This window comes from Sander lucioperca, chromosome 1 (genome assembly GCF_008315115.2).
Source record: "Sander lucioperca isolate FBNREF2018 chromosome 1, SLUC_FBN_1.2, whole genome shotgun sequence".
Classification (NCBI taxonomy): domain Eukaryota; kingdom Metazoa; phylum Chordata; class Actinopteri; order Perciformes; family Percidae; genus Sander; species Sander lucioperca.
The window spans coordinates 17,402,175-17,416,198 of NC_050173.1; the positions used below are offsets into that span (position 1 = coordinate 17,402,175).

General features: G+C 39.4%; 2 protein-coding genes across 2 annotated transcripts; one reads left to right on the forward strand and one right to left on the reverse strand.

The window, feature by feature from the left end:
- The first annotated feature begins 163 nt into the window (after positions 1-163).
- On the forward strand, positions 164-4,271 carry LOC116046294 (fat storage-inducing transmembrane protein 1). The gene is made up of 2 exons (XM_031294593.2): positions 164-1,352; positions 2,330-4,271. Exons 1-2 carry the CDS (start codon positions 1,066-1,068, stop codon positions 3,000-3,002), a joined length of 960 nt encoding a protein of 319 aa, XP_031150453.1. The 5' UTR covers positions 164-1,065; the 3' UTR covers positions 3,003-4,271.
- Positions 3,187-10,162, reverse strand: psme1 (proteasome activator subunit 1). The gene is made up of 12 exons (XM_031294599.2): positions 9,929-10,162; positions 9,758-9,803; positions 9,422-9,454; positions 9,260-9,322; positions 8,914-9,015; positions 7,131-7,197; positions 6,145-6,242; positions 5,733-5,801; positions 5,547-5,614; positions 4,695-4,749; positions 4,147-4,233; positions 3,187-3,421 (listed from the first exon to the last, which is right to left on the reverse strand). Exons 2-12 carry the CDS (start codon positions 9,794-9,796, stop codon positions 3,341-3,343), a joined length of 762 nt encoding a protein of 253 aa, XP_031150459.1. The 5' UTR covers positions 9,797-9,803; positions 9,929-10,162; the 3' UTR covers positions 3,187-3,340.
- Between the last annotated feature and the right edge of the window lie 3,862 nt (positions 10,163-14,024).

Genomic DNA, 14,024 nt, shown 5'->3' on the forward strand with positions numbered 1-14,024 from the left:
CCACAATTTAGGAAAACTTGGCTAAATCCAGCATTTAAATAACTTAAGAAGATGCCAAAGCTTCTCCTCTTACATGTTATTATGTTGTGTTATTTATTTTTTTTAGCACACAGATAGTCTGTGTAACGTTATTTGTTTTCTTTAAGTGTAAGGATAGTCCTTACACTTAAAGAAAACAAATAACGTTTCACATATGGACTCCAGCTTCTTATTACTTCAGTTAGTATGGATTCAGAGTCTATAAAAGTAGTAGGACTGGATGTCCTGGCTTGGGAAAACAGTTCTAGTAGGTTTTACTGAGCATAAATCCCACGGAAAGACTAAATTTACTCAATTTGGCTCTGGGGTTGAAGAGGTTTAAGAGGCTCTGGCCTGAGGACTGGGCCTGGAAATAAAGAAGACAAAGTGCTGTGAGAAAGGCAGCTGTTCATGGCGCCAAATGCAGACTGGCAACAGTTTATAACTTCAATTAGTTTTGGCTCCAACAGCTGATTCTAAGAATGGAGAGACTAAAGGAGAACCAAAGAAGGAGCCAAGCGATCTATTTTATGTCAGAATGATTCTTTCCGCGGGAATAGACAAGACTTTTTTGATGCTAAATATAATTGCAGCACACCATTAAGTCTGATTGCAAAGAAATTGTTTTAAGCCATCGTGCAAAATTTGGGTTTTATGTTGATGTTTTTGTATCATCAGTTGCCATCCAATTGGACTAAATTCTTGAGGCATTGGATCATTGCTTTGAGAAGGGGGTCAGTAACAGCAGCAGCCATTACCATGTCCACACTCCGAGTCTGTGTTGTGGAGGGGGAGGGCTTCTGAGGGTGAAGGGGACAGAGGGGTTGTATTTTTATAAAGCATGTGCTATCCTGCACGCCTGACAGTGATAAAGTAGAAAGGCTCCCAGAGTAGAACTGGTGTGCCTTTTAAAGACAAAAGAAAGTGAGGCAGGATCTACCACAGGGCTCTAATTGGACACAAAGAGAGAAGAAGAGGAAAACATAGTTAGAATTCAAACTAAAACTACAAAAGGTATAATCAGGAAGACAAACGGAGAATAGGAACATGGAGGTTAAGACTGGAAACTCCTCTAATGGCTTCACACCAGAGATCAACTTGGAGAAGTTACACAAGATGGCTGCAGAGGTGATACTGCTGGGGAAATTCATCCTCAGACTCCTGGATGCTGCTCTGGTGTTTGTAACCAACGTACTGGCCAGGTTTTTAGGAAGCAAGCTGGTCAGACGGCATTTCCACCTGATGCTGTCTGCTTTGGTTCTGTTTGGTCCTGTGCTGAGTTTCTGGGTGTCAAAGTACAGCATCTTCGCTAACAGCAACCACTACCTGTACAGGTATAGTTGTGTTTCTGCTTTTGAATGGAAATCTCAAATTTATAACCTGTTGCTACTGCTGGAAATGAAACAAAATGGCTGCATGATTTTCAGTTGGACCTGCATTATAAATGCATGTATAATTTGTTATAATGAGCAACCAGCAATTATAGAGTATTATGAGACTTGACCTTATAATTCATTATAAAAATGCTTTATAATGTGTTATGATTATTGTGATAAAGCATTATGAATATTTATGAGTGCTTATATCTATACTGATCTGATATAAGCAGATTATAACACATAAGTGTGTTTATGATGCATTATAGGGACAGGCTTCATAGAAAGTGTAAACAAAATAGGATTTACACATTCTTTGTCTTACAAATGGAAAGTTGAATTTATGAGCAATAAAATGCACCTGTGCTCCATTTAGCACACTCAGGGGTTTTGCTGTTACAGCCTTACTTGGTCTGGTACGACCAGCTTATTAGCTGATTCCTCTCTACTTGTGCTGCCATGATTTAGCATGTACCTGTATCCTGACAGTGTCACTTGCCGTCATTGTTCAGTTTAGGTTCTATTATACCTATCAATAGTATGTTTACGGTACCTATCAAGCTGCACATTTCAAAGTACAGGAGTAAGTTAATACAAGTTTTTACATGAACTGAATGCCCATTAAGGCTTTTGTGAGGTTATTTAGTGCGCTTTGATGTCATTATTACTCATGTGTGAAGGCATTAGGGGAGCCATCATTCATCCTCTGTCAGAACACGTTTGTGTGGATTCGAATAGATCAACATACTTGCTACACTTGTATTTACCATCAACTATAACCATGTAGTGTTGAACTACTCTGTCTACCATGTAAAGTTCCAGTAGATCTGATTAGGATGAGGCAAAAAAAGCTGTGTTTTTTATTACATTATTGTATTGTGTTTTGAGGATTTACACAGTGACTTTTCATGTAACACTGATGTCTGCTCTTGTAGGAAGTTCCTCAAGTCCACTTGGGGTTGGACCTGCATCTTCACAGCTTCCTTCATGCTTCTCCTCTCCCTCTCAGCCCGTCACTCCCCCTCTCTCCTCCTCCGCCACCTCTCCCGGATAGGGGTGGTGGGGTTGCTGTGGTGGGGCTGTCGGCGTCTCCTGACACTGCTGGAGGATGCCGCAGGAAACTGTTACGAACCTATGATCCCTGCCCAGGATATCCAAGGCACCGCGTCCTCGCTACAGCCCCTGCTGCTCCTGCATGAAGACCAGACCAAGGCCTCCTGCCTCAGAGACAACATGGTGTGGAGAGGTTACGAAGTATCGCAGGACGTCCTCATCATCTGCTTGTGTTGCCTGCTGCTTGTGGAGGAAGTGTCTGTCTTTGGTCTTTACCTGGCCCAAGCAAAGCCTCTGCCGTGGTCCCATGATGCCCCTTTAAGGTTCATCTTCCTCCTGTGTGTGGTTCTACTTGCCTTGTGGATGTTCTTGCTACTGTGTTTGCTTGCACACTTCCCCAAGTTCCCCTCACAGCATCTAGGAGGAGCTCTAGGCTACCTGGGATGGAGAGGACTCTATCAGGGCTGGTACAGACTCACACCGAGTTGGGGCTGTCCTGGTTTGCCGGGAGAGGGACTTATTACCACCACAGACAAGGACACACAGCCTCAGTAGTGTGAAACCCCTCAGATTTTGGGGATGTGGAAAAATCTTGAAAGCTTAGGCTCAAGTTTTGGAAAGTGAAAATGGCTTCTCATTAGGGTTGTGAAGAGAATCTAGGTACAGTATATCACCTGTAAAAACCCAACACCACTACAACTTTAAATTCTCATTTGGACAAAAGAAGAGTAGACAGAAGTATCTGAATCGTGTTGCTTTATTTTGTAATCTCAACCAAAATGAATACACAGTAAGAAAAAGAAGACATTTTTGTCAGAGTGGGTGTATTGTTACATGAGTGTCATACTACACTAGTTGTATCTTGTTAGAAAGCCTGCGAGTGTGCTGGAGTCTCAGTAGATGAGAGCCTTGCCGTCTCCTCTGGGCTTCTTAATCTTATCATAGTTCTTGTTAATGATGTCAAACAGCACAGCCTGCGGGGGGAGAGATACAGAGAGAGACATCAGTGGAAATGAAGTGCGAGAAAGATATAAGAAAGATCAACGGCATGTGAGAGAGAGAGAGAGAGAGAGAGAGAGAGAGAGAGAGAGAGAGAGAGAGAGAGAGAGAGAGAGAGAGAGAGAGAGAGAGAGAGAGAGAGAGAGAGAGAGAGAGAGAGAGAGAGAGAGAGAGAGAGAGAGAGAGAGAGAGAGAGAGGCCCAGATCCAGAGCCGTGATCGTGTCAAACAACTCCTTTCATCATGTCCTGTACTGCCTTGTCCATTAACAGCATCAAACACAGGTGGACAATAGCCAGAGGAAGGAGACAAACAGTGATTAATGGATAGGAGATGGAGTGCCAATCAATTTAACACAAGCACAGCAATTAATTTAATTACCCTCCTATTAGGAAGGAATGGATTCCATTTAGCTATAGTCCCTGCTGCTGTGACACGACTGGAATATTTTAAATATGTGTGAGTAGTTGTATTCAAAGTACAGTGCATGGTTACGGCAGATGGTATATTACGTTTGATACACAAAAACAGATTTACAATTTTTAGAAGACACGTGCGCAGACTATAATCCAGTCAAATTGCATTATCAGTTGCGTGTTGACAACTTTTTTACAATTTGATTTTGACCCAAGCTCAGATTTTTCTATACGCATATATGAAATACAACTTAACCAGTAAACAACGGGGCGTAGGTATCTTACATATGTGTTGCAGATGTCCAGGACCACGAGGCGGAGCTCATAGTACTGATACTGGTCCAGCTCGTGAACCAGCTGTCTGTAGTCTCCCTGCGGCAGAAAGCACACAGCACAGAGTTCACATGCAATAAAAACATCCAGTACATGGCACATCCAGTGTGTACCCAATTTACACAGAGCAGAACGTTGTCAACAAGTCATTATTTTACACACACAAATAGAGCATACAGTGTGCAGGTGGCACACAATTATTTTTTTTTAAAAAGATTTTGGGGGCATTTTAGGCCGTTATTTGTATAGGACAGCTTAAATTTGAAAGGGGAGAAAGAAGGGGAATGACATGCAGCAAGGGACGCAGGTCGGAGTCGAACCCGCGGCTGCTGCGTTGAGGAGTAAACCTCTATACATGGGCGCCCGCTCTACCAGGTGAGCTAACCAGGCGCCCACTCATTTCTTTCATCTTAATTTATTCTATTACTATTAGTACACAGAAACACACATACGTGTATTACAGTGTACCGCTGTGACAACAGACAACATGAGATACTGACCACGTGGGATTGTTTGGAAGCTTTGGCCACAGCATCACCTCTCTCACTGTAATACCTACCAAACACAAGAAAGAGAAGGTACTTCATTCATTTATAACGGTCATAAACTGGATATATTATTGCCCAACTATCTTTAAAATCACCCTGAGTGCCTCACTAAATGTCCAAATATCTGTTATAATTGTGATATACGAAACCCCCGGTCCAATTTTAATTAAAGCAAGAGTGCAACTTTAGCTGATCAGCAGCTACTGTGGCTACAAGTGACAGTTATGGGAGAGTGCTAAATGCTAAGGCCTCATGAATAGAAAAATGCATTTTTCCAGTGTTAACCCTGTGTCCCTATGATAAATGGTCATGTATCTATTGTTCAAATATTTGTAAAAAGAAATATTTGTAAAATATTTGTCAAGTGGTGTCAAGGTGGTATTTGTGAAATATTTGTGAAAACAATTCAATTTTGAGTATTTCCACATTATAATCACAGTCTGTTCCCTTCCTGTCAAACGGTTTCAAAGCTTTGATGACTCATCCTTCACTCGGGGGCGTTTACTAATTTTATGTCCAATGAAAACGTTTTTTCAAGTTTTGACGTTCCGCCCCCATGACTATAAATCCTGCAGGTTACCCGACCGGCGAATGTAAGCGCTTTTCTAGCTTTTTGACACGTTACATTCAGCCTACTAAAAAAAGTAGTTTGGCAGTTAGTTAGAATGCTAAGCTAAAGCATTCACACCCACACAGATGAAAGAGATGACGCACCTTATTAGTGTGATTGCATCTTCAGTTCAAATTTCACCATTCAAAATAATAACAACAATCTACCACAATTTAGCCGGTTTGGGCTCTTACTTTGAAATCTGAGTTTGGAACCCCTCGATCTTGGTGCGTGTGTTGGTCAGCAGCTCAAACACTTTCTCCTGTTGGACAAACACAGATATTAAACCTAACTGGACACACAAGTGTTCAAACATCTTTTCAAGACACAACATAAAGAATCAAGTCTATTGCTTCACCAAGCCATCGCCGGTTACCAACCTGGACAGCCACTCCAAAGTTGTTACCATCTTCAATTCTAGGGATTTGGAGTTGCACCCACATTGACACCTGCCAGGGAAATCTGAATGTATTAATATCTAGTGTGACATATCAGTTTGTCATATTGTTCACAGTTATCCTTGTTATTTAAGCTCTGAGACAGCCCCATTTAAAAACACACTCAAAAGAGGGAAGATCATTTGTCACAACTACTTATGTTGAAACATGGCATGTGAGCTCCTGTCTTTGTCACTTTAAAAGCAAGCTTTGTTACATTAAATCATAAGCACTCACAGGCGTATTCCTTACATACTTTATGTTGTGCAGTGGATACGTAAAAGGTAATAACCACATTTAGACTAACTCATTTCTTGGTCTAAAAGGAAGTGAAGAGATGAATTGAGAGACTGACTGTGTTGAGCTTCTCCTTCAGTGTCTGGATCTGAGGCTTGACCTCCTGCAGGAGACTCTCCACTCGCTCGTTGCTGCAGATGGGACCACAAGGAGGCCCTGGTGGACAAAACATCCCCAAACAGTGCTTCACTTAGTACAATATATCAGAACATTCTGGTTCAGTTGGGCTTTTTGAACGTGAATAGAAAAAAATCCATGAACAATCAAAACTGGTTAACTGTTAATAATTATTTCTGGTGAATCAATCGGTAAACCACGGCATACGTGGCTTTGTGTTAAAGGTGCAGTAGGTAAGACTTATAAAATTAACTTTCATATTTGCTGAAAGTGACCCTATGTTCCAGTAGAACTACATGAAGCAGGTAATCCGGCTCCTCTGGCACCACCTACAGCCTGAAGTGCGATTTGCAAAAATCCACCGCACCCTGTTCAGATGCACCAATCAGGGCCGGGGGGGGGGGGGGGGGGGGGGGGTCTTACTGCGTGTCAATCACTGCTCATGCACACTCATTCATTCTCCCTTGTGGGGGGAGGGGCTTAGGAGACCGTTTTGGGCTTTAGTGGGAAGGGGGGAGGGCCTGAGTAGTTGTTGATGTTCAAATATTTTGGCTAAGTCCTGGATCTTCCCAATCCTACCTACGGCACCTTTAAAGTTGGACTCAATATGTTTAAATGTTCAACTATTCCATGTATTAAGAATCACTATTAGAATAGTTGACCTCTTGCAATGAGATTTGAGAAATTAAACTTTGCAAATCACAGTCCTGGCATAGAAACATTTTTACACACCAGCTTCCATTCATATTTTCTTCAGTCTACCACCTTCACCTCATTAAAGAAATGCTCATGTGCAGAAAACTGCAATCAAAGAGGAATGAAATAACAAACAGGGGTATACTTGTTTAATAGTGACTGGGTTGTACAGTGTTTGACAACCACTGCAGTATGTTTTATTATGTATTACTTCGTCACCATCATCTCTACCTGAATCTTCATCCTCTTTATCGCTGTCCTTGTCTTTCTTCCCCTCCTTCCCCTCCTTTGCCTCCTTCTGCAACATAAGAACAGAAGGCAGCAGGTCAAAGAGTTTTCACTGCCTATTAATCTCTAAGACAGCTCTCCCACATGCTTTTTTTTTCCTTGGCTAAATGGAGATGTCAAATGTTGGATTTTTTTTTCTTTGTATTAGAAATGTGACCTAGTTCCAGCAGTCCCTGCTCCCTGCACACATCCTCTGAATGAATGCACTCCAAACTGCCTCAGGTTGGTTCCCCAGAGTTGCTGTATGTAAATATTCTTTCAACCCATTTCCCCCCACATAAAACTACCGACACTGGCAGCGTTGCACTTTTCCCCCCTCTGAATCCATGTGTGCAATGTGATAGCAACTGCTAAAACAGAAGGGACATCTGTCAAAATAAGGGATACAATAAAGGCTGAAAAAAAAAAAAAAAAAAAAAAAAAAAAAAAAAAAATTATATATATATATATATATATATATATATATATATATATATATATATATATATATATATATATATATATATATGCTTTAGTGCCAATGGATTTTGTGCTGCATAGAACACCTGCAGGATACTTCTATCCCTTCTTTTGAGTACTAGTCTAATAAAAAAATAATCTGAATAGGATTGGCCAATGGCAATTAAAACACTTTTCTTTTTAGAGATCACCCAAAATAAAAGGTCCCCTCTCTGCCAATTTGTAAGGCAGTTTTTGGAAATTGCACAGCAATTGGTTGCCATGGTAACAAAGGACTCAGCTTCAGTGTTGTGTCTTCATATTATACTGTATTAAAACGCTAAGTATAAAGCCCTGACTGAGGATCTCAGTTGAGAGGCTTAATGCAGTGCTGCTAAAGAAATTCAATGGTTAGTTGGTAAATAAAATACTTAACTAAGACTCCTTATCATAAAGCCTATTACATGCATCAAATATGGCACAGCACTCCACCCTCTGAAATGTATTTAGAAATTGCCTCTTAACAAATAGCAGGTAATTAAATTAAACTAAAATTAAACCTAGTGGCAATTACTATACTCAAACAAAGACATGTCTTAATCCTCTAATACAGGGGTCTTCAATGTTTTTAGGCCAAGGACCCTTAGCTAAAATAGAGAGAGAGCAGGGACCCCCTACTACATACATTGTATAAATGATGTTGCATATTGAACTTGACTTGGATGGATGAAAATGGATGGATCAACGTTCATATATTATTTATACATCGTGTAGAGCTGGGTGATATGGAGAAAATCAAATATCACCATATTTTTGACCAAAAGGTATGAAACACATGGGTATCAGGTTATATGCAAATATGCTAAAAAGGTGAATTTAAGAAGATATGTAAAAATCGAGAAAATGCCCTTAGACCTCAAAGAGTTGATGTGTAGAACATACATGTGGAAGGCACAGTGTATCCTTAAGCTTAACTGTATCTGTGGATGGCTACCATAATGGCTACCTTACATAGTAAGCGTATCATCAATGTTGTGCAAATTAAATGTATTTATTTATTGTTTAAACGAATAGGCCGATTTATCTTTGTTAATATGTTGGATTAATGTTAAGATATATTTTCAATTTTTTTTTTTTATTAAAAAAAATAAACAATAATTTGGCAGCCCCACTGCAGTAACTCTGAGGACCCCCTAGGGGTGACGGACCCAACCAGCATGGCCCCTTCGTTGGAGTTACATGCATTTCTCAGACCCCAGGCCTCAAACCTACGTAGAGCTGGGCCTACCTCCTCCTTCTTCTTGCGTTTTGCCTCCTCTTTAACTGGGTCTGGTATTGGGATGTCCAGCGGAGCTTTCAGGGATGCCAGGTCTTCACAGCTGAAAGATGTCTGACAGAAAACATAAATGTCCTGTTACTTCTGACAACTTTTCATATATCGACACACCCTTATACACGTCATGGACTCTCAAACAGCCCATGATTTGACATCATTTCATCTAAAACAAAAAACGTCATTATAAAATAGTTTTATTGTGAAGGAGAAAGAACAGGAAGTCATATAATATAGTCATCTGTTGTTGAAGAAACCCCCCAAGGACCCCTGATTGGCTGATACAGTCACAGATTAATACCTTCAACAGCATCTGCAGCTCTTCAATCTTCTGAGGGAAATATTTGGAAACCAGCTCTTCGGCCTGTTATTAAAACAAAAATAATAATGATGTAAGACTCTATATCATTGGGAAAAACTAATTAATGTGACAGCTGGGAGTTTAGTTACTTGGATAAATTACCTCCTTGGTGAGTTTTTGGCAGAAATCATCCACCTGCAATACAGAGATAAATATGATTTAGTTATCATCGTTTTCCTTTATATTTCGACAATTTCGAACATGAAGGATCTTTGGTAAAAACTGGTCCTGTTCACACAGCTTAAAAGGCCATTTTGCAGCTATTACATGATGCTCACCTCATATGACCCAGCTGTATGTCTAGTTATCAGGACAAACACTTTTCTGAACACCTGCTAGCGCCACGGACACACCAACCGACAGTTTGAAGGGAAAGTGGGTTTAAAATGTCGCTGCATAAGTTAGCACTTTTGAAATCATGCTAGCAGTAGTGCTCACCTGTTTCTTCGACTCGAGATGAATACCCAGAGAAGCCATGTCGTCTCTGTAAGTTAGAAAAGATACTTAGAGATTATAAAAGCGTTTAAACTTCAACGAAGCTGTGATAACGAATAATAAGCTTTTTATTTGTGTAATTCAATGCCGTGCACGACACGGAACAATACTCACAGTTAGTCAGCATAAAAAGCGAAAATGAAAGTACATTTAGAGACAGTTACGTACTTTCCCCAGGTCCATGTCAAATGATTCCGTTGCATTGTGGGACCTGTAGTTTTTAGGAAGCTTCTGGAATTTAATTTCCCGTAACAAGAGCCACCGATGAGAAATGTTCTAGATAGCCTCGAAGCACAAACCTACTCACAGAAAACACTGTGTATGAAATGGCATGCTATTTCTTTAATTGTCGGTTATTGTTATCTGTTTTTGTTGTATACAGTGGTAAAGAAGGGTATGGTATCCCCAGGGCCGAAAAAGACTCAAAGCAAAAAAAAAAAAAAAAAAAAAGCTCATCCTCCTCAAATTTAAAAACACAATTTTGTATTTCCAAAGAAACAAAAGAAAAATCAACTTATGTAAAAAAAAAAAAAAAAAAAGTATTATGAAAAAATCAACGCATTTTGACATGTTTGTGCTTAGTGTAGTGTGCACAAACACCTGTTTTCCATCTATCATATGAAGCCCTTTTCCACAAGTTGTCACACATATAGTAGCTTAAATGCAATGGTTTTCATTAAATGTTTTTCTTCTGTAAGTTCTGACTGTGTCCACTAGATGATGCTGCTGTTCTAAATGGAGTACATCAAAGTGCTCTGTGGCAAACTACAGATAACAGATAATGTTAACAGTATCAGAGTAAACCTGTGAAGGTAAGCTCTACGCCATTTGTTGTGTGTGTGTGTGTGTGTGTGTTTTAAACATCTAAATCATATGCTTACATAAAAGGGTGTATGAACCAGTTAGCCTCAAAGACACAAAGATTCTTCTGTAAAATATATTAAAAATGATTGAACTGTAAAATGGAATAGAGCTTTTCTCTGTTAAAGTATTTAAATCACAATGTTGTATTTAATACAAAACAAAAGGCATAAACGGTCTAGTGAAAGTTATACAAAGACAAATCTCCACTGGTCTTTGCAATGAAACAATCCCACCACTTCATCTCAGTATTGGTCACTATAAACCTGAGGCCAAAGTGTGTCTGCTATTGCGACCATGCATGCATTCCAGTGATGTTGGGTCGGATCTGCTGTTGTACATCTGCTGCTGTGTGGGCTCTTTCATCAGGAGCTGTGTGGACCGAGCCGGGGGTGGTTGACCCAATCAGGTTAAAGCCCAATACAAATACAGGATCCTGAGTGGACAGAAAGGATGCCACAGCCTCCCATTGTAAACACAATCCAGGTTACATGCCATCATTATGCCAACATACTCTGTGTTTTACCAGATTCAGACTTTAACAAGTGAAGTCTGAATGTCTAATCACATCAGTAGATGAACAGACCCCACACAGATTAAATCACTTGGCTGAAAAATAGGTGATAGCTTGCTATTGAATCACTCTACTGACCCTCAACAGTTTTTGAGTAGAATGATAGTAGTTTCCTTTTACAGACTGCTGCATAAATCTTTGTAATGTCTGTAGTGTGTAGGATCAATGAGACACGATAAGCCATCACTCATCAGACATGCGGTATTTTTCGAAATTGGATCCAAAGGGCAAAGGGTGCACTTGTTTACAGTGCGTGGCCCATTAGTTATTGACTCTTTGATTTGATTGAGTGAGTGATTACAACTCAATGCAGAATATGTTATTCAGTTCAGGGAGGCTGTTGAGAAATACTGCGGACAAAGGTCGTGTTTCTGAACAGAAGTGGGGCAGGGAGAGATGGGAGGAGGTAAAGAGGGAGTACTTTAGGATTTGTGACCATGCTAGTGACAGTAAATGATCTCTTGGTACAGTGTTACTACAGGACTTCAACATCCCTCCACGGTTACACTCTGACCATATTAACTCAATCCATTATGACAGTATGAAGGATACAGCATGTGTGGTTTCATGTCTAAAATGCTCCCTTGCACTGAAATGTGAACACTCACACAATATTTATCACACACTGTAAACTTATTTTATATTACTGTATGTGTACTTCTTGAATATATTTTTAATTGATCATGGGTTAAGATCTATATGAAGTTGCTTGCGACAAATTGTGGCTGCTATTTCATCTGAAACACAGCAAGAAAACGTAATTAATATTCCTCATTAAGATCTACATGGTTATGGCAAGCCACAGTTTAGCTTGTTAGAAATACAGACAGCTTGCATTGCACAAGTCTCTGACTAAAAATAATTGCTAATAAAGCTAATATGGCCTTTGAAAATAGCTGATGGGAAAATGTAAAAAAGACATTGGGTTAAGAAATACAAATTCAAGGACACCTACAGTCAGCATCTGAACATAAAAGACTTAAGACTATGTAGGCCTTGGTAGAATCTGTTTCTAATTGCCTGGTACTTTTACTACAGTATTTTTGGTGCACTTTATATGTCCATCATCTTTTAAATGGAAACCATACAGTGTTCACCATTTTTTTGCTGTAATAAGAGAAATCAAAAGTATTGCCTATTAACTGAGGCTGGAACATTTGTTATCCAGCTGCCTGATTATTCAGCAGATCATTGACAGGGAAATAATGATTCTGAGGTCAGTTCCACCTTTCTTTTCTCCAAAAATGTGCACTTTTTTTCTGACATAATGTAAACTTAATGCCAGATTTGAACTTTGAGATCATTAATACACCAGAGGATAAAACTTATGATCATTGACATATTATCACATTTACTTATTGATTTAGTTATTGTGTCACATTGCATCAAGTCCTTTCTTTGTGTGTGTCATTTCATTTATGTTGTTAAATTGTGGCTGTTAAAACCAGGATGAAATATCTTAATAGGATGAAACTTGACGTCAAACAGCTACAGATGCAACAATTGTGACCTTTAACAGACAAATACGATTTTTAAAAGCCACACCTGTGCACACACAAAAAAATAACAGCACTCAAATGTCTGCCACATAGTAAAATGATTAAAGCATGTTGCAACTTTGAATGGCTTCTTTTAGTTTTTGCCAGTTGCTGGATTTCTGAAAGTTCCCTTTCATAACCATGGACTGCAGTTGTGGCTGTAGCTGAATGTGTGTGTTCTCCATGTGCTTTGGGAGTCTGTCTATCAGAGAACATGAGACATGAGTTATGTGTTATCACTCTTTATTTTGTATCTATAATCCTATGTCCAGACCCCACCCCTATACTTCCCCCCTCTCTCTCACAGCTCGTACAGTATATCTGTTTGGATGTATGTAACCCCCTCTCCCGGTTCCCAGAGAGAGAAACATTAACAGGAAAGTCACAATTTAAAAACCAGACACACTGTACTGTTAAAGTGTAGTCCTCCCACTGACTCATGTCTGAACTGTATAACGCAAACAGCAGGCTTATCAATGTTGTAAAAGTGATAATTGCAATATTATTCTAGAGGATTTACTATAAACCGTCAGTGGGCAACTTTACAGCCTCTAATGGCAGCAAGAGAGAACTGCTTGAAATTTGAGCTCTAGTACTCAAAAATTATGGAACATGATGTCCAAAATCGCAGAGTCCTAGATTCACATTTCATTTGGAGTTGGAGGAAGGGAAGATTGTCAGCTATTTGCTTAAAGATGGCCAGTTTTCGTTTGTTTTTATTCGTTGTTTAATCGTTTGACAGAAAAATAACTGGCAACTATTTTGTATTCCAGCTTCTCAGATAGATAGATAGATAGATAGATAGATATATGTAAAAAGTATTTTGTGGCTCTGAAGAGAGCTTTTGGAACAACAATCCTGATCATGTTATCTTGGAGTGGGCTCAGATAGCTCAATTTTTAACAGTCTACGTCACAAATGTATGGAGCTTGATCCATTCCAGGAACTAAATGTCTAAATATCTCAGCGTCTGCAGCTTTATATTTTCTCTTATAAATCCACCAACTTTATGAAAGCAAATCACTGAAGTGCCCATTTAAGTTATACTGAAAAGTGACTGCAACTTCCAACTCACCTTTTTCTTCTTTACTTAGCACAGAACAAACAGTACAGAATCAAAACATTACATCAGTAGCAATAATACATATATTTAAACAGTAATATTAGTGATTGGAATAAATGCAAATGCAAGATTTACATACAAAACCATAATTTAAACCACATTTTACAAAGTATG